The sequence below is a fragment of the Monopterus albus genome, unplaced genomic scaffold (assembly GCF_001952655.1).
Source record: "Monopterus albus unplaced genomic scaffold, M_albus_1.0 scaffold194.1, whole genome shotgun sequence".
Lineage (NCBI taxonomy): Eukaryota > Metazoa > Chordata > Actinopteri > Synbranchiformes > Synbranchidae > Monopterus > Monopterus albus.
Genome location: NW_018128074.1, coordinates 906980 through 926687, shown reverse-complemented (window position 1 = coordinate 926687; position 19708 = coordinate 906980). Strand labels below are relative to the sequence as shown.

General features: G+C 39.9%; 4 protein-coding genes across 9 annotated transcripts in view; 1 reads left to right on the top strand and 3 right to left on the bottom strand.

The window, feature by feature from the left end:
* The window catches only part of LOC109970310 (probable inactive tRNA-specific adenosine deaminase-like protein 3), a 17840-nt gene extending 13366 nt beyond the window's left edge, over window positions 1-4474 (bottom strand). The window contains exons 1-2 of the mRNA XM_020617791.1: window positions 4395-4474; window positions 9-785 (exon numbers count right to left, since the gene is read on the bottom strand). Coding sequence (XP_020473447.1) covers window positions 9-770 — 762 coding nt within the window. The 5' untranslated portion in view covers window positions 771-785; window positions 4395-4474. The remainder of the gene's footprint in view (window positions 1-8; window positions 786-4394) is intronic.
* LOC109970343 (alpha-ketoglutarate-dependent dioxygenase alkB homolog 6-like) lies at window positions 1198-4570 on the bottom strand. 3 transcript variants are annotated; one of them, XM_020617845.1, is made up of 2 exons: window positions 4547-4570; window positions 1198-2693 (listed from the first exon to the last, which is right to left on the bottom strand). In XM_020617845.1, exon 2 carries the CDS (start codon window positions 2686-2688, stop codon window positions 1984-1986), a length of 705 nt encoding a protein of 234 aa, XP_020473501.1. In that variant the 5' UTR covers window positions 2689-2693; window positions 4547-4570; the 3' UTR covers window positions 1198-1983. The 3 variants fall into 3 exon arrangements, with proteins under 3 accessions (XP_020473501.1, XP_020473500.1, XP_020473499.1); XM_020617844.1 differs by lacking the exon at window positions 4547-4570 and adding an exon at window positions 4395-4416; XM_020617843.1 differs by lacking the exon at window positions 4547-4570 and adding an exon at window positions 4126-4345.
* Window positions 4571-11072: 6502 nt separating this feature from the next.
* pym1 (PYM homolog 1, exon junction complex associated factor) lies at window positions 11073-15175 on the bottom strand. The gene is made up of 3 exons (XM_020617735.1): window positions 14845-15175; window positions 13003-13096; window positions 11073-12641 (listed from the first exon to the last, which is right to left on the bottom strand). The coding sequence occupies exons 1-3, from the start codon at window positions 14873-14875 to the stop codon at window positions 12131-12133; spliced, it is 636 nt and encodes a 211-aa protein (XP_020473391.1). The 5' UTR covers window positions 14876-15175; the 3' UTR covers window positions 11073-12130.
* Window positions 15176-16586: 1411 nt separating this feature from the next.
* Window positions 16587-19708, top strand: part of spats2 (spermatogenesis associated serine rich 2) — a 22612-nt gene continuing 19490 nt past the window's right edge. The window contains exons 1-2 of one of the 4 annotated variants that reach the window (XM_020617782.1): window positions 16587-16686; window positions 18978-19224. In XM_020617782.1, coding sequence (XP_020473438.1) covers window positions 19200-19224 — 25 coding nt within the window. In that variant the 5' untranslated portion in view covers window positions 16587-16686; window positions 18978-19199. Of the gene's footprint in view, window positions 16739-17050; window positions 17070-17243; window positions 17291-18977; window positions 19225-19708 lie in introns of those variants that run through there. The other 3 variants (XM_020617781.1, XM_020617784.1, XM_020617783.1) reach the window with 3 other exon arrangements.

Below are 19708 nucleotides of genomic sequence, written 5' to 3'. Positions count from 1 at the left end.
TCAGGCACATTTGGAAAGGTATCTGAGCCTGGTGAAATCCATCGGCAAGCAGGGTATCTGTCGAAGGAATAACATCCACCACCCTGGCTCCGAGCCACAAGGTCAATGCAGACCATGACTGCGTGATGAAGGGGATTGTCACCTCGGCAGTCATGGCCCACTGCGATGATTCTCTCTGTTGCTGGGTTGACCACTACAGCCCCAACTGCCTCCATCCCCATCTTCTTTCCAGCTTTGGCAGCAGTTAAAGCAGTCATCATGTGCATGTGCATTGTAGCTTTCTGGGGTGGGCTGAAGAGCTCTCCTCTCAGGGCAACTGTCACCTGTTTGTCCTCATGAAAGGAGGTGGGCCAGTGTTTGCTCGCCAGCTCAAACTGAGTTCGAGTCAAGGGAGGTCGTGCAGGGACCTTAACCACAAAAGGCTCACCTAATCCATCATGCCTGACTCCATCTGGGGGCAGCAGAGAGTCGATGCTGGTCACCTTCATGTCTGGTGCATCGCCAATAAGGCACACCAGGACTTCCAGAGGGTGGGGGCTCCCCTTCTCCTTGCAAGCCCGCACCCTCTTGATGTGCTGCAGGCCGTTCAGTGGGTAAAGGATGTTCAGCTCCCTGACAAGTCGAGAGGTCTCTTTTTTGTTGAGAACTGGTGCAGCAAACGCCTCTATCAGCTCGACATCTTGCGACTGCTCATCAGATAGTACAGGATATGCAACCCAGGAGTCAGTGTCGCACTCCGACCCTTTCCAGCGTTTCCTCTGTGGCTCCATTGTTTTGGTGTCAGCCTGCAACATATGATTTTACACCAAAGCAAAACAAAGTTAGTGCATTTGCAGGGCAGAGCACATGATGACAGAGCCTTTCGGTAGAGACACAGCCCAAGCCCAATCGGACTTTGTGGTCTCATCACTGACAACATGAACAAATCAGGTGTAATTCCAAAAGGAACAGCTCTGTTTAATAACTGACCTACTTCACGTGTGACTGCTATTTGATCAAGGTTTAGTACAAGGTTCTTTGATTGAAAGTGAACATATTTTTTTCTCTTAACTTGTACCAAAAAAATTTAAATGCATCAAGCAAAACATTTGCATTACATGGACACAAACCAGACAAGAAAAAAAAAACACCATGTGTCAGACACATTTAATGTGCAAATGACATTTACAGTAGAGCCCAATTAATACCAAAGATAATGGTATTGACATGTTTAAAAACCTCTGATAGTGATATATTTCCCAATATTTAATTTAACAAACAACTTTAAAGGGTAAAGTTTAATCAGTTTCATAAGCAACAAATCTGAAGAGTGGTCAACACTAACAGAGCAGAGACTCAAATATCCAATTTTAGTTCTTAGTACTGGCCAAGTTCCAAAAACACCAGGCCTTACATTTCCCATAATACAACTTTATTTCTCAACTGTTTTCATTGCTTAAGTGGTACTCCTTGGTGCTACTAAACTGAATTTCATGTATTAAATAGGTGGAGTACCCCTTTACATTGTCATTAAGGGATGTGATGATGCTATGAGCTGACCAATACCTTTTACAGTGTAAAAACTAGCTACAGCACTTTTCTTGAATTATACACATTAGGCCTTTTTATAACATATGCCCATACTGATATATTTGTGCAAAGCTAACAACTAATAATCTTCTTGGCCATTCTGATAGATCACTTGTGCTCTTTTGGGAAGTAAAGCCATAATGTAAACAACGCATACACCAGGCACAACCAATCATAGCATCACGTCAATTTTATGTATGTAGTGCTCTTTATAATCAGCCAACAAAACCTAATTCCAGTTCTGACGATTTTCAATCATTTATCAGCTGAAAATACTAAACATTTGGTGGGTTACAAATACAACAAGAAGAGGTACAGAGGAGGAGACACCCACTGATATTATGCTTCATGGTGTAAAAGGAAAAAACAATAAACAGTACCACAACAAAATATCAGGTCAACATGCAATCTTTTTCATTTTCTTCCCAGTATAAGCTTTGTTTTCAGGACTTTGGGCACATGTCGTATAGTCAGTGACACTCTGGTGTCGCGTGTCAGTTTCTCTCCTGACACAGCCCCGGCAGCAGACAGGTTCACCACCTTGTCCGTCAGCGTGTCCTGGGCACATGCCTGGATGCCATGAAGAAGGCGCTGGTACATGTCATCCTGCAGGATCAGAAGACTGCGCGGCCTCACCAGCAGGGAGAACAGGTAGCGGTTCTCCTCCGTCTGTGGGACAGCGTCCTCCAGGCTGCTGATGGGTGTGTAAAAGTCAAGAAGGGTGTGAGAGCCCAGGCTGATGGTGGTGACAGTAGGGTGGTATAGAGGGCCGTCTTCATGAGGCATAATCCCTTCTCCTTGTTTATACTCATTCACCAGCACATGATTGGCCATCTTCCCACTGAATGCACCTAGAGAAGAAATTTTCTCACAGTATGCCTGGAGCCAGTCAGGAATTTTTTCTGCCAGCATGCCTTTGGGATGTGGTAACCCTCCCCAGTTCTGAAGCCGTCGGCCTGACAGCTGAGTCCATTTAGTTTTGGGAGACTTATAGACCTCCTGCAGAAGGTAAGACTCCTCATCCTCTGATATAAAATCTGGGATGTAATACACTGTTGGTAGGGCATCATGCACAACAAACTGCTTCAGTTCCTCCAAAATACAAGCTGGGTTTTCCATGTCTCCTTCAGAAAATCAACATAACATGCTTGTTAAAAGCCAATTTAAAAAGCAAATGCTGGATAACGTCATTGGTGGTTGTTTACAGTGAATAAAGTGTAATATGCAATGTTATCACTGCCATGTGTGATGACTGCTACTGATTGAAAATCAGACAAAAACATCTAAAACATGTATTAAAATGTAAGTCAGATACAAGCTATCTAATGTTAGTTAATGGTGATAGCACTGGAAAGGGAAAATCCCAGCATCGCTTGCAGTGTTTTGAGCAACTTAAGAAGACCAGTGTGTTTCAGCATGAAGCCTTGGTCAGGGTCTGTTAAAGCCACACAACAAAAAGTGAAGTTACCTATGACACCGAAGCTTCAAAGCTTGTATCGAGTGGGGGGGATTTAAAAATGAAGCCTCGCTTTGAAACTTGTCTTTTCCCCAACTGTCACATGATCAATGACAAACGAGGCCTCTGGTTTCTCAAAGAATCACACGACTGTTTCAGTTTACAATTCAGATTCAAACTGTTAATGCAAGGACAGAGAAACCTACTACAGAACAATGATATACTCTGACAAGTCCATGGTGTGGGTGGCACAGTGGAGCAGTGGTTAGTGCTGTTGCCTCACAGCAAAAAGGTTCTGGGTTCTCTCCAGGTACTCCAGCTTCCTCCCACAGTCCAAAGACATGCAGCTTAGGTTGACTGGCAGGAGTGTGGTTGTCTGTCTACATGTCAGCCCTGTGACAGACTGGTGTACTCTCGCACAATGTCAGCCAACCCCTATTCAGGAATGGTGGACAGAAGTTCCATGATATTTTGTGGTTGGACTGCTGGGTGCCTGCCAGGACAGCTGACTCTACCCTGAGTTTTATACATTAATCAGATGTGGTGTCACCTGTGTCAATTAATAGACACACCTGATGCTCCTTTATCAATTTGACCCTTAAATATTATTGGCCTATGACCACGTATCTAACTCACTTATGTGCATGTTTTTAGTGGCCGACATGTATGAATTTGTATGTGATTGCTTGTTTTTTAATTTTTACAGGACTCTTGATTGTGTGCCTCTTTCCAACCCCGACGAAGGTCTTGCCGAAAAACGTGTCTTCTTATTAAAGTTACTCAAAACTTTGCAAAATGTCGCTGGACTTTTTACTTTGCAGTTTGTTTCAACCCTTGTCTATACACTTTGACAGTGGGTGACGTTTTGTGTGTTGATAGCATTAGCAACTTTTTGCTAGCTCGGTCAGCTGCGACTGAAAAGAATCCCAAATAAAACCATGTACAAGTGAACATGATGCTTTGGTTGATATGGTACAGAGTAACTTTCACCCATAGTGTTTTTGGTCGGAAATACCACAAGAAAGCTTTAAACTGTGCTGGTTGTTGATGGCGTGAAAGGTGTGTCAGTAACGTTATGCATGTTATACCAAATATACTGCCTTTACAAAACGTTGGTTGTTAAATGTCCCGTCAACTCCACCAGCTTGGCAAACAATACACTACTTTGTTCCCGAGTTGTACGTTTTTGTCAGACCATTTCTGGTGCCCATGAAGGAAGCACAGCCCGCTAAAAAGTCCAATTTTAAATTCTAAAACGGCGCCGCAAAGATACAGAAACATAGCGGCTGTATTTTAATATCGAAATGACACAAAACACAACTTTACCCTTTTTTTTTTCTTTTCTAAAGCAGAGCTTTGAAGAAAGTACCTTCCGTTCACCCACGGCCGTTCAGGGACACTTAGTTAGCTTGCTTTTATGTGCAGCACACTAAAATGTCCCCTAAAACAAAGCTTCAAATGTTTGGACCTATTTAATTTTTAGAGAAGATTCGTCAAATGATGATTCGGGATTATACGTACAGGGTTGACGGGTATAATGTTAAGTTGTTTTCCAGTCCTTTTTTTGAGTCTCCTTTAGCGAACTATCTGTACTTAATCTTATGTCAAGAACTTGCGGTGCACGGAATTATTTATGGGTGACGCACCACGATGGCGTTGGTGAACTAAAGGGCTGTTCTTCTTATTTTCTGTTACCAGTTTATTCCTCTGAAACTTAATGTGGTGCTGCTGGGATGTGTGTTTGTTATTCTATTAGTTTAATGGTCATTGGGAGCTGAATTGATTGTAACTTATGGTGTCTGACATAAGGCTGATGGCCATGTTCCCTTCAAATGTACAGATTTTGCAGCAGCTGCTAAAGTTTAGACCCACATTTGGCTGCTCCCTTTCATTTAGCAAAGCCTTGTGCTCCAGACTGCTTTTAGGCATTGAGACAAGCTGTGATGACACTGGAGCTGCTGTGCTGGATGAGACTGGTGCAATACTGGGGGAGTCACTACATTCACAGAAAGAAGTACATCTCAGGTAGGACAGAGCTGGATTCATTTATCAAGGTCGTTATTTGTGTGGATGCTGATCCACACAAGAGCATCCACACACTGTAAGAATGTTTGTATGTAAACTCAATATTTATTCCCATTGTTAAAAAGATTCAGAAAATCTCCTCTAGGCAAAAGTGCAGGCTCTTTGGAACTCACCACAGTTTCTTCATTTTATGGAATATCTTCACATAAAGGTGATCAATCTGTTTGTTGTTGTGTTGTGTTGCACCTCTGAATGTAACCTTGTCCAGTACACCACCTTTAACTAGGACCTCAGTAATAAACATATCATTGAATTTATTGATTTATGACAATTTCACAAAAAATGAAACATTTTGAAACTTGTAAATACAGATGTTAACACTTTGTTTTTCACAAGACGAAAAGCAACCTGATTAGGTGGAAGCTGGGTGGAGCTCATCTAGTAATTAACTGTAGAGCTGAAGCAACTAGTTGATGGCTATGTACTCACTGAAAAAAAGTCACACTAGCATTAGCGAGTCAGTGGGACATATTTCTGCATGTAACAGCAATAGTTTGACAAATAAACATATTGCTCTCCAGTTTGTGGTTCATTACGTGAGTTTACAAGTAACTAATTCATCAGCTGTTACCTTTTTGAAAAACTACTGAACGTGACATCTCTTCTTTTAAACATTTAACTGTATTGCTCCAACATCAGTTTTGCCTATACTTTTTCTGGTTGGTAGTTGTTGCATGTGTCAGATATCAGTTAAATTCACAATACATATATTGGTGAAGCTCCTTTCTTTGTGTCTACTGTGACATAAATCACAGTGTAATCTGTTATGGCAAAATGAACCTATATTCTGGCTATGATGCACATGTATATGCACTATATATACACATAGGAAAAAAAAAAAAGCTTTTCCAGGCTTCTGGCACAAAGGACCTGGATAAATGCACCAGGTGAGCAACTTTAATTGCACAGAATCGGCACTGTGTTTAACTCCAGTATCTAGCTTTATGCATCTATAGTGCACACAATCTTTTTTTCTAATCTTGCATACCTAAAACTCATCTTTGTCCGGCTGCTCGTGTTATATTGGAAAATTCCCAAAAACAGCATCTGACAGATGGTACCTGAGGTGCGCTGGAAAAAAACAAAACCTCAAAAGTAAAATGAACAAAGTAGCCTACTATACTGTGACCACTATCATTTTTAGTCACACAAGACTTTGATTATATGGAGGCATTCAACAAAAACTGAAGACTTTATCTCCAAATTATTGTCTTTTTGCTGTTCTTTTGCCTGTTTAACATGTGATCAAAGATGACGTCATGCTCCTTTTTATTGTTTTAATCGTTTCCAGAGTTTACCTCAGTAACCAAAGCAGTGCAAGATGATTAAAATGCCTGACTGATACAATGACTGTATGTGACCCTGGTAAACAGGTGAGAGGCATGAGGAAGTCAGATGGTTAATGACTAAACTCCACCCCTGTAGGACACAAGACCAACTAACTGAGAGCCAAGTCCCTTCAATACTTCCCTTTGAGTGTATCTGGAGGTTCTACAGCAGCAAACCGGTCCCACATCATGAGGTCATCACATGGTTAGTGACCAAAACTCCTCCACCTGGATGATACGAGAAGCAAAGACAGATATAATGCAAGTTGCCATGATGACCATGTTGGACAGAGACAAAAAGCCACGTCTTGTTGGTCCTCACCTTATGAGCGTCCTGCTATGCAGCCACATCATGACCAGCACTGCTTGTTGTGTCTCATGTTACACACCTGTAGGAGGCACTGAAGGACTAAGCAAAGTTTAGTGCCCTACCTTTTTAAATCAGACGCTCATGGCTCATTTACCTTTATGAACAGATAAGAACATGCAAACGAGATGAAGGGACAAGTGTGCATGCACAGAAATTGAGACAGACAAATGTAGATGTGCAGACAAACAGAAAAAGAATTTGCTTTTGTAGATCAATGTTGAAATGATGACCCGATGCTTAACGCCACAAACCAATGGACCAGTGGCCATCTGGGACTAACGGATGGATTGACGGGCAGCGGCGAAATATCTTCACAAAAACGTAAATAAATCGTTGTGGCGCGGCAGCCAACCAGGTTAGAGAAGTAAAGAAAAACCACGTACCTGTCTTAGATCAATGTTGTCAAAATTCTTCAAATGGCTGGACGGAGAGCACGGGAGCCAGAGATAGCGATCAACCGCACAACAGATAAAACTCCTAAGACTTTCTCCTAAGTGTTATGTGCCTGGCAGCATAGATCTATGCCTATTACACAAATTTACCAGCCATGTTGGAAAAGAGTTGGGCATGGAGGGCCAGCAAAAACACCTGAACTAAACACTCTAGATGTCACAGTAAATTCAGGACTTGTGGCAAAGTGACCACAACAAGACCCCTTTAATGAATAAACTAGCGCCTCTGACAAGGAAACCCACAATAAAGTAAAAATGATTGACTTACAGTTCGTAGATCTACCTGAAAAGAGAAAGAAATACAATTAGTTTTATACAAATGATTCCAAATCTACAGGCCACATGTCAAATCAAAATTTATATAGCACTCAACCAAAGTACTTTACATGGGCAGAATAAAATCACAATATATAGCTAAAATAAAAAGGTTCAGTGCAAAAATAAAGCAGCACAGACACACAGATGACAAACATTCAATACATTAAATCAGGCCCTACTATGCATTAAAAGCCAAGGCACAAATATGTTTTAATGATTTAAAAGTAGCAGTTAAAAAGTAAATGGAGCAGGAAACAATTTCATTCTAACAGACAGAGATACACTTCCTCCTTAAGTGTTAAAAAATGAAAGACATTTATTTTGAAATGTTTTACTCTGTAGTGTCAGGATTCAGAGAATTATACCTCATAATTAAAAATACTTCTACTTCTTCTTTCTTGTTGCCCTATCAATATACCACAACATGGGGGACGGTGAACGACAAAGCACTTTAAAATTATACATTTTAAACTTTAGTACCCCGCCTTTCACCTGATGCTGGCTGGGATTGGCTCCATCCCGCAAATTATTAAAATTGAGCATGAAAGAACTTTAATTTTGTCATTGAACTGACAAAATAAACTCCTGCTTTCTACTCAGCCAGTTCACTTATGGCCCACAGTGTTCAGAACCAAAAACATTTTCTCCTTGTGAAATCCAACATTAGGCCTGTGAACCAACAGCAGCCTGTGTGTCCCTCTGACCATCTACTTGCTGAAACACTTGAACTTTCAGATAAATATAAAGACAGGACACCATTTACTACACAGATCTACTTTGGCATGAGCTGCTCATGGCGCAGTAAAGTCAAACACATTTTCCAACCAGTCTGTTACTTTATGAAGTTACCAACACACCTGACGTTAGCCCACAACAAAGCCTGGCAACATTAGCCAACTTCCAGACCCTCACTCACCTTTTTGGATTAGAGTCCTGGTGAATCCAGACCTGGTCCTCAGGTGTCTTATCATTTTTCTGACATTACTTAACCAGATACTAATGTATAAAGCCTATAAACCATGACATTCGGTCATTGTGATTGTGCTTCCACAAACACAGGCGATTGTGCGTCTGACATAACATACCTGTAACAGGAGGAGGAAACATATTATGAGTCAAATGTCCAATAAAACATAGTTTTTCTTAAAGAAACGTTCTGGGATGTACCAAACACTTCAAGCTCCGTTTTCCTACACGCACAACGCGGATGTGTTTGGCAATGTATTCTAATCAACACTGGAGAATATAGCGACTAAGGAAGCTATTTTCTGTGGACGCAACAAACTATCCTGTCGCGCACAAAATTTAAAACACTTGTAGCCACGCCCACTGCGCGCGGTCCTTGTTGATGATTGGTCCACGCACTTCCTCTCACGTCACCGATAATTGTTTTACCGCTAAAGCTGTGGGCTGCTGGGAGGAGACACTGTCCACATTGTCTGACCACAAACAGGCTGCTGTTCACCGCTCTGTCAGACTCTATCAGTTATTTGATTCAGTCATTCTTTTACATTAAAATGGATTTGCAGTTGCAACATTAGCTGTTTCCATCTTGGCCAGTGGTGTTTGCCTTGATGATTTTTGTCATGATAGTAAAACTGAATAGGCCTGTTTGGTTGGATAAAACAGTCCTGAGAAGATCTCAGCAGTGGGACTATGGTGTGTAGAGGCTTTAACACATTATGAAGATAGATTTTGGGGGCAAAGTTGTAGGTTTATTCTAAATAAAAATCAGCCTATATTAATTGTGTGGACGCTGAATCAGCAGTATCCACAATCTGTTTTCCAATTAGTGTGTGGATGCTGACTCTCTGCTTGGTGGTGCTGGCTTACATGCCACACCAAATTGATATTTTAATTGATGGAAATCATTTTAATCTTTCAAAGCACTACTGCAAACTGCAGTTCTTTTGTCTACATCCACCTCCTGTGTGTAGTCCTTCTTGGGTCCCTGTACCAGTGCAGAAGCTGGTTTCCTGGTTTAGGGATTCTGTTTTGATGCTATCAAGTGTCTGTTCAGGGCCTGCCTTCAAAAAAATAAGCATTAACAATGCTTAAAAAAGATTTCCTTTCCACCTTCTATTCAAAGTGAGGACTTGTTACCATTTATGTCACTGATATTTACTGTAATGGAACGACAAAACTTTGTAACTGAGTCATTTTCCAGAAATGCTAGTGCTCATTTATCATTTGTGTTTGCGAAGCATGTTCCACATGAATCTGAAACATTCTTTGCTTTTTGGTTGCAGCTCTATGAAGAAAACAACTGACCGCACTTCCTCCACAAGTCAGTGGTTAATTAAATTGTTAACATTGCAAGAGCCTATTGAAGGACAAACAGTGATGCCCCATGAAACCATCGCTACACGTTGTCTTGTGAGTGGAGACAGAGTACGCCTTCTTTTCTGGAACATTGTGGAATACCACTCATAAACACTGAGTCCAGATGGGAAAGAGACACACATGCTTTAAACAATTAGTCACAAAATTTAATGTCAGTACAGTGGACAGTTCCTGATTTCTCACCAGTAGAGAGCATGTTTTATGTTATGCTTTATGTTATAGAAGGCTTTACTACCCTGGGTTCTGCCTCTCAGGTGTAGCACAAACCCTTCCCTCTTTGCCAGCTTTGTTATTGACTCATCTCACTGCTGCACAACAAAACCTTACACTGTGTCTTAGTTCTATGTTACACTCTATATAAGCCCGTTTTTAGTATGTAATATCTTCAAAGCAACAATATTAAATCTACTCAGAACATTAAATGTTATACTTTCTAAATTTACATGAAAAAAATCTGCCTGACTCTCAGTATGCTCATTTTTGAAGTGATTTGAAATTTTAAAAATTTAACTACATTGCATATGTTGCGTCTTGAGTCAGCTCCTGAAATATATCGGAAAACAGAAAATGAAATACATGGAAAATCATTTTGCCTTTATTTGATTGATGTCTGTCTGCATATGCATTGTAACATTTTCTGTAAATTATGTTGATTTCATGCAAAACTAACAGCGTATTGTAATGACACTGTACACAGCATTAAAAAAATAAAAGCATTTCTGTCTTTCATGAAGCTAAAAAACTGATTAAAGCTCCAATTTAAAAAAAATGCAGCAGTGCCCCCTAATGTAAAGTTGTGCCTGACAGGTTCAACTCGGGGTAAAAAAAAATCCCTTTATATTAAACACTGTCCTGCAAAGATTACCTCATTTGAGAACACTGAGAAAAATAAATTTTAAGTTACCAAAGAATATGTCTGGTGTTAAACTATATTCTTATGTATCTGTACTTACTGAATATGGAAATCTTTGATAACAGATCACAAATGTATAGTTTTTTAAGGCAGCTAGGCGCTGTAGCTTTTAGCAAACATGACTCCTACAAGAACCTCTAGTGCATTTACAAATTTTCCAGAAGTAGAACAGTGTATGTGGATCAACTCAGAGAAACAACAGTTGTATCACAATGAAGGAACCAGTCAACAGTGTGGCTCATTGATGTTTCTTTTTAATAGTTTCTGGACAACAATGAAGCTCCAGGGCACAGAGGAAGGAATAAGAAAGAACAGGCTTTGGCTACACAGACAATACTCGTTGGTAGGATCAATTCACAATTAGTTTTGGTCTTTTATGGGAATTGTTGACAATAAGAAAAATATACAATATCCCCAGTCTTATGCTTACAGTGCATAACTTGTTTCCAAAATACCCAGTGACACCAAAATATAGATTTCTTTTAAAATAAGAACTTGTGTCCTGCCTTCTAAAATAATTTCCTGGTTATTCATGCTATTCACTTGTTTACTCTACTAAAAAGCAACATGAGAAACATTTACACAGCATGTAGCTTTAATCTATGTAAAGTCTGTGTATTTTATTTTCATGTCCAGTATGTCCAAAAAAAAAAAGAGCATCTGTTCCTCGCATTAAAGAAGGTGGAACCAGAGTAGTTTCCGGTTAATTTTCTATCAGTGAACTGACTAATGGATGCAGCTCTATGTGACTGGGTGGTTTAATGTGTCGAACACGATGAGGGAATATGCTCCATCTGAGGAGCACTGAAGGTGTTCTGGAGACTCTTCACTAAAAAGCCTGTGTTGGTCACTTTATGCTAGTGTTTCCTTTCATTTGTCAACTATCCGTATATTCAACACCAACATTTTCTCCATTTCGTGTACATAGAGGTGACCTCTGATACTATGAAAAGGTACAAAATGCAAAGGACAGACGTGCACAGTACAATTCAATGTCTTTAAAAGGTATTTATAAATGAATGGCCTGGCTAGTACAGGTATGTGTGTCATACTGTTATCTAGATTTGAAGAAAACAGGCTTGTCAGTTCTGAAGTTGTGCTGCCTGCTACAGACGTCCTTTTCTTCTCTGCTTGAAATGTCCTGTGTTCACTTCTAAAGTTCATAATGAATATCAAACAGGTAGAATATGTTTAATAGATGCTATGATCACAAAGCTGCAAAAATGCCTTTTCCTGCATTTCAGTGTGTAGTTTGTTTGTTCAGTCTGTCTGACTCTTCTGCTGTCCCTTATTGCTTCATGAATCATTCTCCAGCTGCTGTAGCTCATCTTCTAAGGCCTTTGCTCGACCCAGCTTTTCCAGCTGATCCTTTGTTGGCTGTTTTATTTCCCCTGAGTCCACTTTCTGCTGCAGGTCCTCGACTTGTCGCAGCTTCTTTTTCAGGTTTTTGATCTTCTTGGCCTTTTCAGCTGCTGCTGCTGCTGCTGAGGAATCATCTGGAGATGAGACAGAAACTGATGCCGCCATCTTGTTTGAAGACTCACTGCCCTCTGAAATGGACACATTCTCAACAGCGTCGTTCACTGATTCCACATCCACATCTCCATTCTGGCCCTGCTGCTGCTGTTGTTTTCGTTTTTCTTTACGCTTCATGTTGCGTTTGGCCGACTTTGAGAGACCGGCTGTCTCGTTTTCTACACCAGGGATCTTCTGCTGCTGCTGCTTTGGTGGAGCTGCCTCAGATGGGTTCAGGCCAGGGGGCAGGTCTGATTTGCTCTTGAAAAACTTCACATACTTGTTTTCATAGCTGAAACAGCAAGAAACAGAGACAAGATGAAACTGAAATAAGAGGACAAAATGATGTACACTCCACTTTGTCTAATCAGTGATACAAGCCTCTAGTGATTTCTGTTCATTTTACCATTATACATGATGGACAAAGAAATCAGATTCTTACATTCAAGAAGCTGGAATCAGCAAAAGTTAGCATTTTTGCTTTAAAAAAAATCACTACAAACTTATTCGATTATCTAAACAGTTTATTAAATTTTCTGTTGATCGACTTGTCTATTAAATAGATTATTGGTTGCAACTCTACTGATTTCACAATAAGAGTATGATTTATAGTGTGCTGCATCCAACTGTAGCAAAAGAACAAGTGCACGTACACTGGGACTTCCTCCTGCGGAACATAACCATCCTTCACCCGTCTTGGCTTCCTCCATGTTCCATCAGGTCGCTGAGTGGCAGCAATATACTTTCCTGAAGAACAGGTTCAATATTAAAAAAAAACAAACAGATATATTTACACAAACAAACCTGCAGCTTTTTTAGGTTAACCATGTGACATCTGTCCAGGTAGAACATATTTTAAATCTGCCTTTTTGATGACCTCTGGATATTTGCATTTAGTATGTATAAAAAACTAATACATGAAACAAATCTTACTGAACATTATTTTAGCAGGTAAGAGGGAATTTGGTCAATCTGAAACTACTTTATTGATCCCTCAATGAGGAAATTTCAGTGTTTCAGCAGCAATAGAGAACAGACAGCATAACACCAACGCACACACATCCTGATAAATAAATTCCAAGTACTCAAAAATAGACAGAATCAAGTATTTGAATAATCAAGAACAGAATTTACATATGTGTATATATGTTCATAATAATATATCACTGAATTATTTTTCCAGAAAATGTACTGTATCACACATTTATGTTAACATGAATTGTATGTACTGTGATAATGAATTTTATCCATTTCCCCAACTCTTAATTGTCCTTTTTTAAGAAGACAAGACAGGAAAAGACAGACAGTCTTCAAGTCAGTGTTACAATTCATTGAATTTGTCATATTGCAGGTGGAAAGTAACCAAGTACATTTACTCATGTACTGTACTTAAGTAACCTGTTACTCATGTACTGTACTTAAGTAACCTGTTACTCATGTACTGTACTTAAGTAGCCTACACCTTTGAGGTACTTGTACTTTACACTTCTACCCCACCATATTTCAGAGAGAAATAGTAGACTACACTACACCGATTTGACAGTTTTTACTATGAAGATTCAGAGTACATACATGAATACAGATACACTGATTATTAATATTAAACACAATCAAATAAATAAATAAGTTATGATGAATTACTAAGCTACCCGGCAGTGCATAAAGTGGTTACACGTTACCAACACGTCCGTGTTATGCTAATACATCAGTAATTATAATTCAATAATTACATTCTAATAATGGTCGTTCTACATCATGATAATTTTACTTATGGTACGTTAAGTATATTTTGAAGTTATCGCATGTGTTCTTTTTCCTTTACTTGTAATAATGTGTACAGTGTATATCTACACTGTGCTATGGCTGCTGCTTCTTATAGAAGCTCTTGCTTTTCATCAAGTAGAAGATCATAGCACCTTTTGTACCGCTTTCAGACTGTTGTAGCTTATTAATTAAGACATTTTCACACACAGAATGGTATCTCCTTAACAATAATTGGGTCTGTGAATAAAATATAGTTATAGTTGTTTGGGTCAGTATCTTCCAGCTCTGCTACACCAGAACCACTTTCATCACATTGTTAGCTAGCTAACTCAACAAGCGTTAGCATCAGCTAGCTAATGTAACAACTATCAGCTCATTATACAGAAACACTATATGGACAATTAAAAAAAAACTGATAATGATAACGTTACAAAAGCAACAAAGTAAGTATGGCCCTGATATTAGTATAAATCATGCACCACTTTTACATTGCTACCTATAGAAGCGCGTTAGCTACATGACGTTAGCTAACTCTAATGACGTTAGCCATTTCATTGAGGACTTAGCATTAACTGGATGCAGAACAAATCATATGAATCAAAAGCGTTGTTAAACGTGTGACTGTTGAGAATCAGTGCTGCAAATAAAAGGATTGGCTTGGCTGCCAGGTTTACTGCAGAGGATTTTGTTTTACTTAGAGAAAGCTCTGGCACACGCATCAGCAGCCTTACCAGATTCATCTGTGACATAGGGGGTTGCCATTTTGGTGTAATACACTCCTGCGCTTCGCTCAATCGAACGGTAACGGTATCCTCAAACGCCCCTTGTTTGCTTAGATTCCACACAGTACAAAACTACCGCTTATTAACATTTGCCTGAAAAATATTGCTGCCCTCGGGGTAATACCTGTCATGGCAGCAAGGCTAATACAGTGAAGATTGTGGCCTAGGACGTTAACTAAGACCGTTGTGAACTGTGTGTAGAATCGGGCGGTACAGGGTAGCAAACCAAACGAACCCTATTCTTCGGTCTCGGAAATGACGACGTGGACCAGATGTTGCCAGGTGTGGGTGGTTAGCCGCTTTTTAACCACTTGACGCAGTGATGGAACAAGTGTTGAAACCATTAGCTCGAGTGTACTCGTGGATGGGCTATTGAGTAGGCCGACTGGGCTCAGGCCCAGGGGCTCCCTTGACACCTTGTGTGTGTGACTGTTAAAATTTCTTGTTGGAAAGTGAATAACAGTGCTTCAAAGAGACACCACAGCTGTTAAACAAATGCTGTGAAGTAAAAAGTACACACTATTTTTCTGAAAGGTTGTACAAAATGTAAATATTAAAATAAAATCCCAGGTACCTCAAAACTGCACTGAAGTGCGGTAGCCTGTTAGATGGAAGAGCATTTTAAATAGCAGCAACAGCAGAAGCAGGTCCTGTTTTTTGTTTTTTTTTTTTACTTTGTGTTGCATTTCAGCTCTGTCATTTTATTACACACAATTATGCCATACATGTCAGTAACTGACAGCATTTTGAATCAGCTTCTGGTAACACATGAGGCTACTTTAGAGATACACTGACTTGGTTGCTCTGTGTTCACTAAGGCCAGGGCCACCAAATGTCTTTAATGAAACCACAGGTAGACAGTAGCTGGCATATAATGCAATGTCAAACAGGCAAAAAAGTGCACATCAAAGCCAAACTGGGCACAAGTGAACACACTAAAACTACAACGATGATGAAAAGAGAAAAATAGTCAGCACACTGAACAACAATGCTTGAAGAATAAATTTATTCCCATGCATTGTCTAAGAAATGTATTCTTCAAGACATTTTTGCTGGTTTTGGTGGGTTTTTTCCTGAAACATCTGGTGATAATTTGGAGGGGTCAAACTGCTAGGTTAGTAAAACTAATCTTTGCTGTTAGTCCTAACAAAGACCAAAAAAAGTGCATTTCACATCTGCTATTATAAGGTAAGTGTTTGCTATAAATCAAGATTCTTTTAAAATGAAAAGAAGGGAACCTCTTCACTGGCACAAGTTTTACAAGTCTTTAATAGAAGGCAATGAATTAAAACATGTCCTCTGCTGACCAATTAGCAGAAAACTGCAGTCTAACTTATAGCTCTCTAATGTCGTGTTATGTTTAGTACCTAAATGTAACCGTTTGGAGAACAGTATGTAAACATGTAAAACAGAGTTCTTTTGTGGCTGAAAGTGACAAAACAGTCCAGGAATTTTCAGATGTGGCCACTGGTATTTGGTGTGAAATAAAATTAAAAGCGATCCACAGATGAGTCCACACTGACCGCTCTTTTACTGACTATGAAAGTTTTAACAACTGAATGTTGAGAATATTACCAAGTGCAAAAAATAAACAACAAAAGCAACAGAGAAAAGAAAAGAATTGGTTCTGTGGTCTTAAGACTTTTGGCAACATCGTCTCGAAAACTATTTGAAACGTATTAGAAGAGGGTTCTTTTAGTCCAACCTGGCAACCCTGAAGAAATCTGGTAGAAGAAAATACTGCCCCAGCAGACTACTTGGCAGTATAGACGACTGGCGAAAGGAGCTGCGGTAACCTATTTCCAGAATCTACTGTTCATATTTTTTTTTTTACCGACACCAAGTACGTATTTAATATTGATTTGCTGTTAAAACAGTGAACTAGCCGTTGTTCTAATAACTAGAGGTTTTTCAGCTGTTTGATTGAGTGGCTGGCGTTAAATGATGGCTAGCCTTGCAACCAAGCATTGAATAATAAAAATCAAGCGGTCTGTTAGCAGCACGTTAGCTAAGGCTCTATTCAGAGGTCCATCCGAGAAGAAGGAGTTTCTCCTTCGCACTGCATTAAGTCTTTGTCACTGTTGTATTGATAATTTAATGTTAACGGCAAATGACTGCGACTTGTAACGCAGAGCCTTGCAGAGCTAATGTAACCGTGGCGAGCTAACGTTCACGTAAGCTCCGGACTTCAGCCAAATATGCGAGATGAGCTGCTCTGAAATGAACGGGAGACCCTATTGTGCATGTAAAACCTCCTAGAAGTTAGCCAAATATGTTAGGGATAGAAAAGCTAACACTGTAAAGATGTATGTTACATAAGATGTTTAATTTATGTCCCTCAGCAGGCAGAGTTAAGAGGATTAGACAACATTAACACAAAGTTGGCTCTTTGATGGTCAGTATTAATCGTGAGACTCTTGGCGCAAAAACTCGGGTTTTTATTTCGTTGAGATTTTAGGAAAGGCTGTGTTTGGATGCATTTTACTGCTATCTTGCATTCAAACCCGAAATCCGTTTTGACTCTTGCAAAAACCCATGGACGCTGAATAAGTGTATTAGCATCTCTCAGATGCTAGTTAGCTGCGGCAATTGATGTCGGGGTTCTCTGTTTGATGAGCTAGCATTTTAACATGACCTGTTTTTAATTAAGGGAGATCGGTTTTCTACTCTGGGTTTAGTGAAACACCACGTTTAACTGGAATAAGAAGACACACAACAGATGTTTTGCTGTTGATCTCGTCAGGGGAAGATGCAAGTTGGCAGTGAAGATGGCTGATATTTTCAGTTAGACTTGAACTGGACCTCAGGGAAAACCTTGTGTGAGGTTGACTAAACGTGACAGGAGCTCCTCTAACTTTTCGATGTGTCAGTCGTATCCACCTTGTTTAAACAGAACAGTTTCTCCACATTCCAGGTGCCTGTTTTATCTGATTGCTGAGTTAGCACTTCTTATTAGCATCACTCAACTCAAGTGCACCTGGCTCTCTTGAGGATTCAAGCACCAACCCTCTTGATAAACATCATACATCCTAGTGTATTGCGTGAGTGGCCCTTGCAGTGTCACTTGTTGAATGTTCTTAGGTGAGTCTGACGTCTGTGAAGGTGTGGTGGAACCAAGGCTGTGGCATGCAGAGCCCTAATCAAAAGGGTGTGGGCTTGTGCAGATTTTAAGTTTCCTTTTCAAGAGAACACGGGTCAGAAATGGCAACCTATGGCAACCATAAACAGATGAGTGCAGGATGCTAAACGTCAGATTGAAGCATTTTTTTAAGGCGAGAAGTAACTAAATTTAAGGAGACTTGGATGTGGCAGCAGTCAGGAGGACTCTCCAGCATCTGCACAGTGCTGACTGCTCAGTAGGGTGACGCCATTGTTTCCAAGACAAACCAGGAGTGTTTTAGAGACTGCTGGTTGTCCTGCTACAAAGTGGGGAAATGGCAAAATTCTTTATTCATGTACAGCAATAAAAATGAATTGTGGATTTTTTTCTTTTTAGAAAAAGCTCTAGACAAGGCCAGAGAGTGTCCAAAGCCATATAGTAAAAATTAGCATCTGTGCCATCCGTTTTACTGTAGGAGAATCCTAAATATTCATGGTAGGGTTTGATAAAGCCTTAAAAGCATTTGTCAGTATGGCAAATTCTTGGATTTACAGTCCTAATCAGCCCAGGCTGTGAGGTCATGGTGGATATGCTGTGTTGTCTCCCACCACTGCTGCAGAGAGCTGAGAAAGAGGAAATACCCCTCAAACATATGTGGCTCTAAAGTCCTGCTAACTTTTCCCCCAGACTAAATTCAGCGCTTCTGCCAAGTAGAATATTAACTGCAGATTTTCTTGAGAATGCTCTGCCAGACAGACAATAATTCATTGAAATCTGTTTTTCATTCATATTTTATGGCCAGAGGAAATGGATGCCATTTGATTTGCATGCGTATTTTCAGATTTTTAAAAGTTGAGGCATGGTGTCTGTACATTTTTGCTTCAAACAGCATGGTTACAGTTGTTTCTAATGTAAATGTTTCTACACTGACGATCACTGTGGTTCTTATGACACAGCTGTTTTCTCCCTTTTCCTCCCACAGCGTTGGATCAACCTGGGGGAGAAGCAAGAGGAAAAACTAAATCTTTGCCTAAACAGTGGAGGCCTGATCTGAGCCTCATTCTTCCAGCCCTCTTGCAAGTTTTGAGCCTTGTTGGCGTCTTTAACCAGAAAAACTCTTAAGTGAAAGTTACCACACTCTGTGCCAGTATTTGGACAGCGGTCTACAGTCCTGAGGAAGCATCTCACAGACACCTCTGACAATATGGCAAAGAAGAACAGCCAAAAGGGTATGTGTTGGTTTTATAAAAGAATCAAACAGAAATAAAAAAAACAAACCAGTATTTTATTTTATGTATGTAGTAATTGGGCACACAGAATTTGTTTCTGGTGATTATATGGCTACAGGATTTAGCTAAAGAAGCTCTAACTCAAGTAGTTTTAATTTATTTAACATATAAATATGTTTTCATGTCCACAATTACAACTGTGGTGTAACAAAGCAATACTTATTAGAATTTGAATAGTTACAAAAGGAAAATATGGGCATTTACAGTGACATTAACCTACTTGCATGTACTGGAAAAACAACTTTTATAAGGGTTCAGAAGGTTTTTTTTTTCTGTGGCCTCAGGTTACCTTTGGACTTTACTCTGACTCTTCATACTCGGCCCTAGGCTCTTGTAGGTGTATCTTTTCTAAAAGGAAACGTCCTCAGATCTTTACAAGGGGTCCGTCCGTAGTCTCCCCCCCCCCCCCCCACCTCTACTGTTT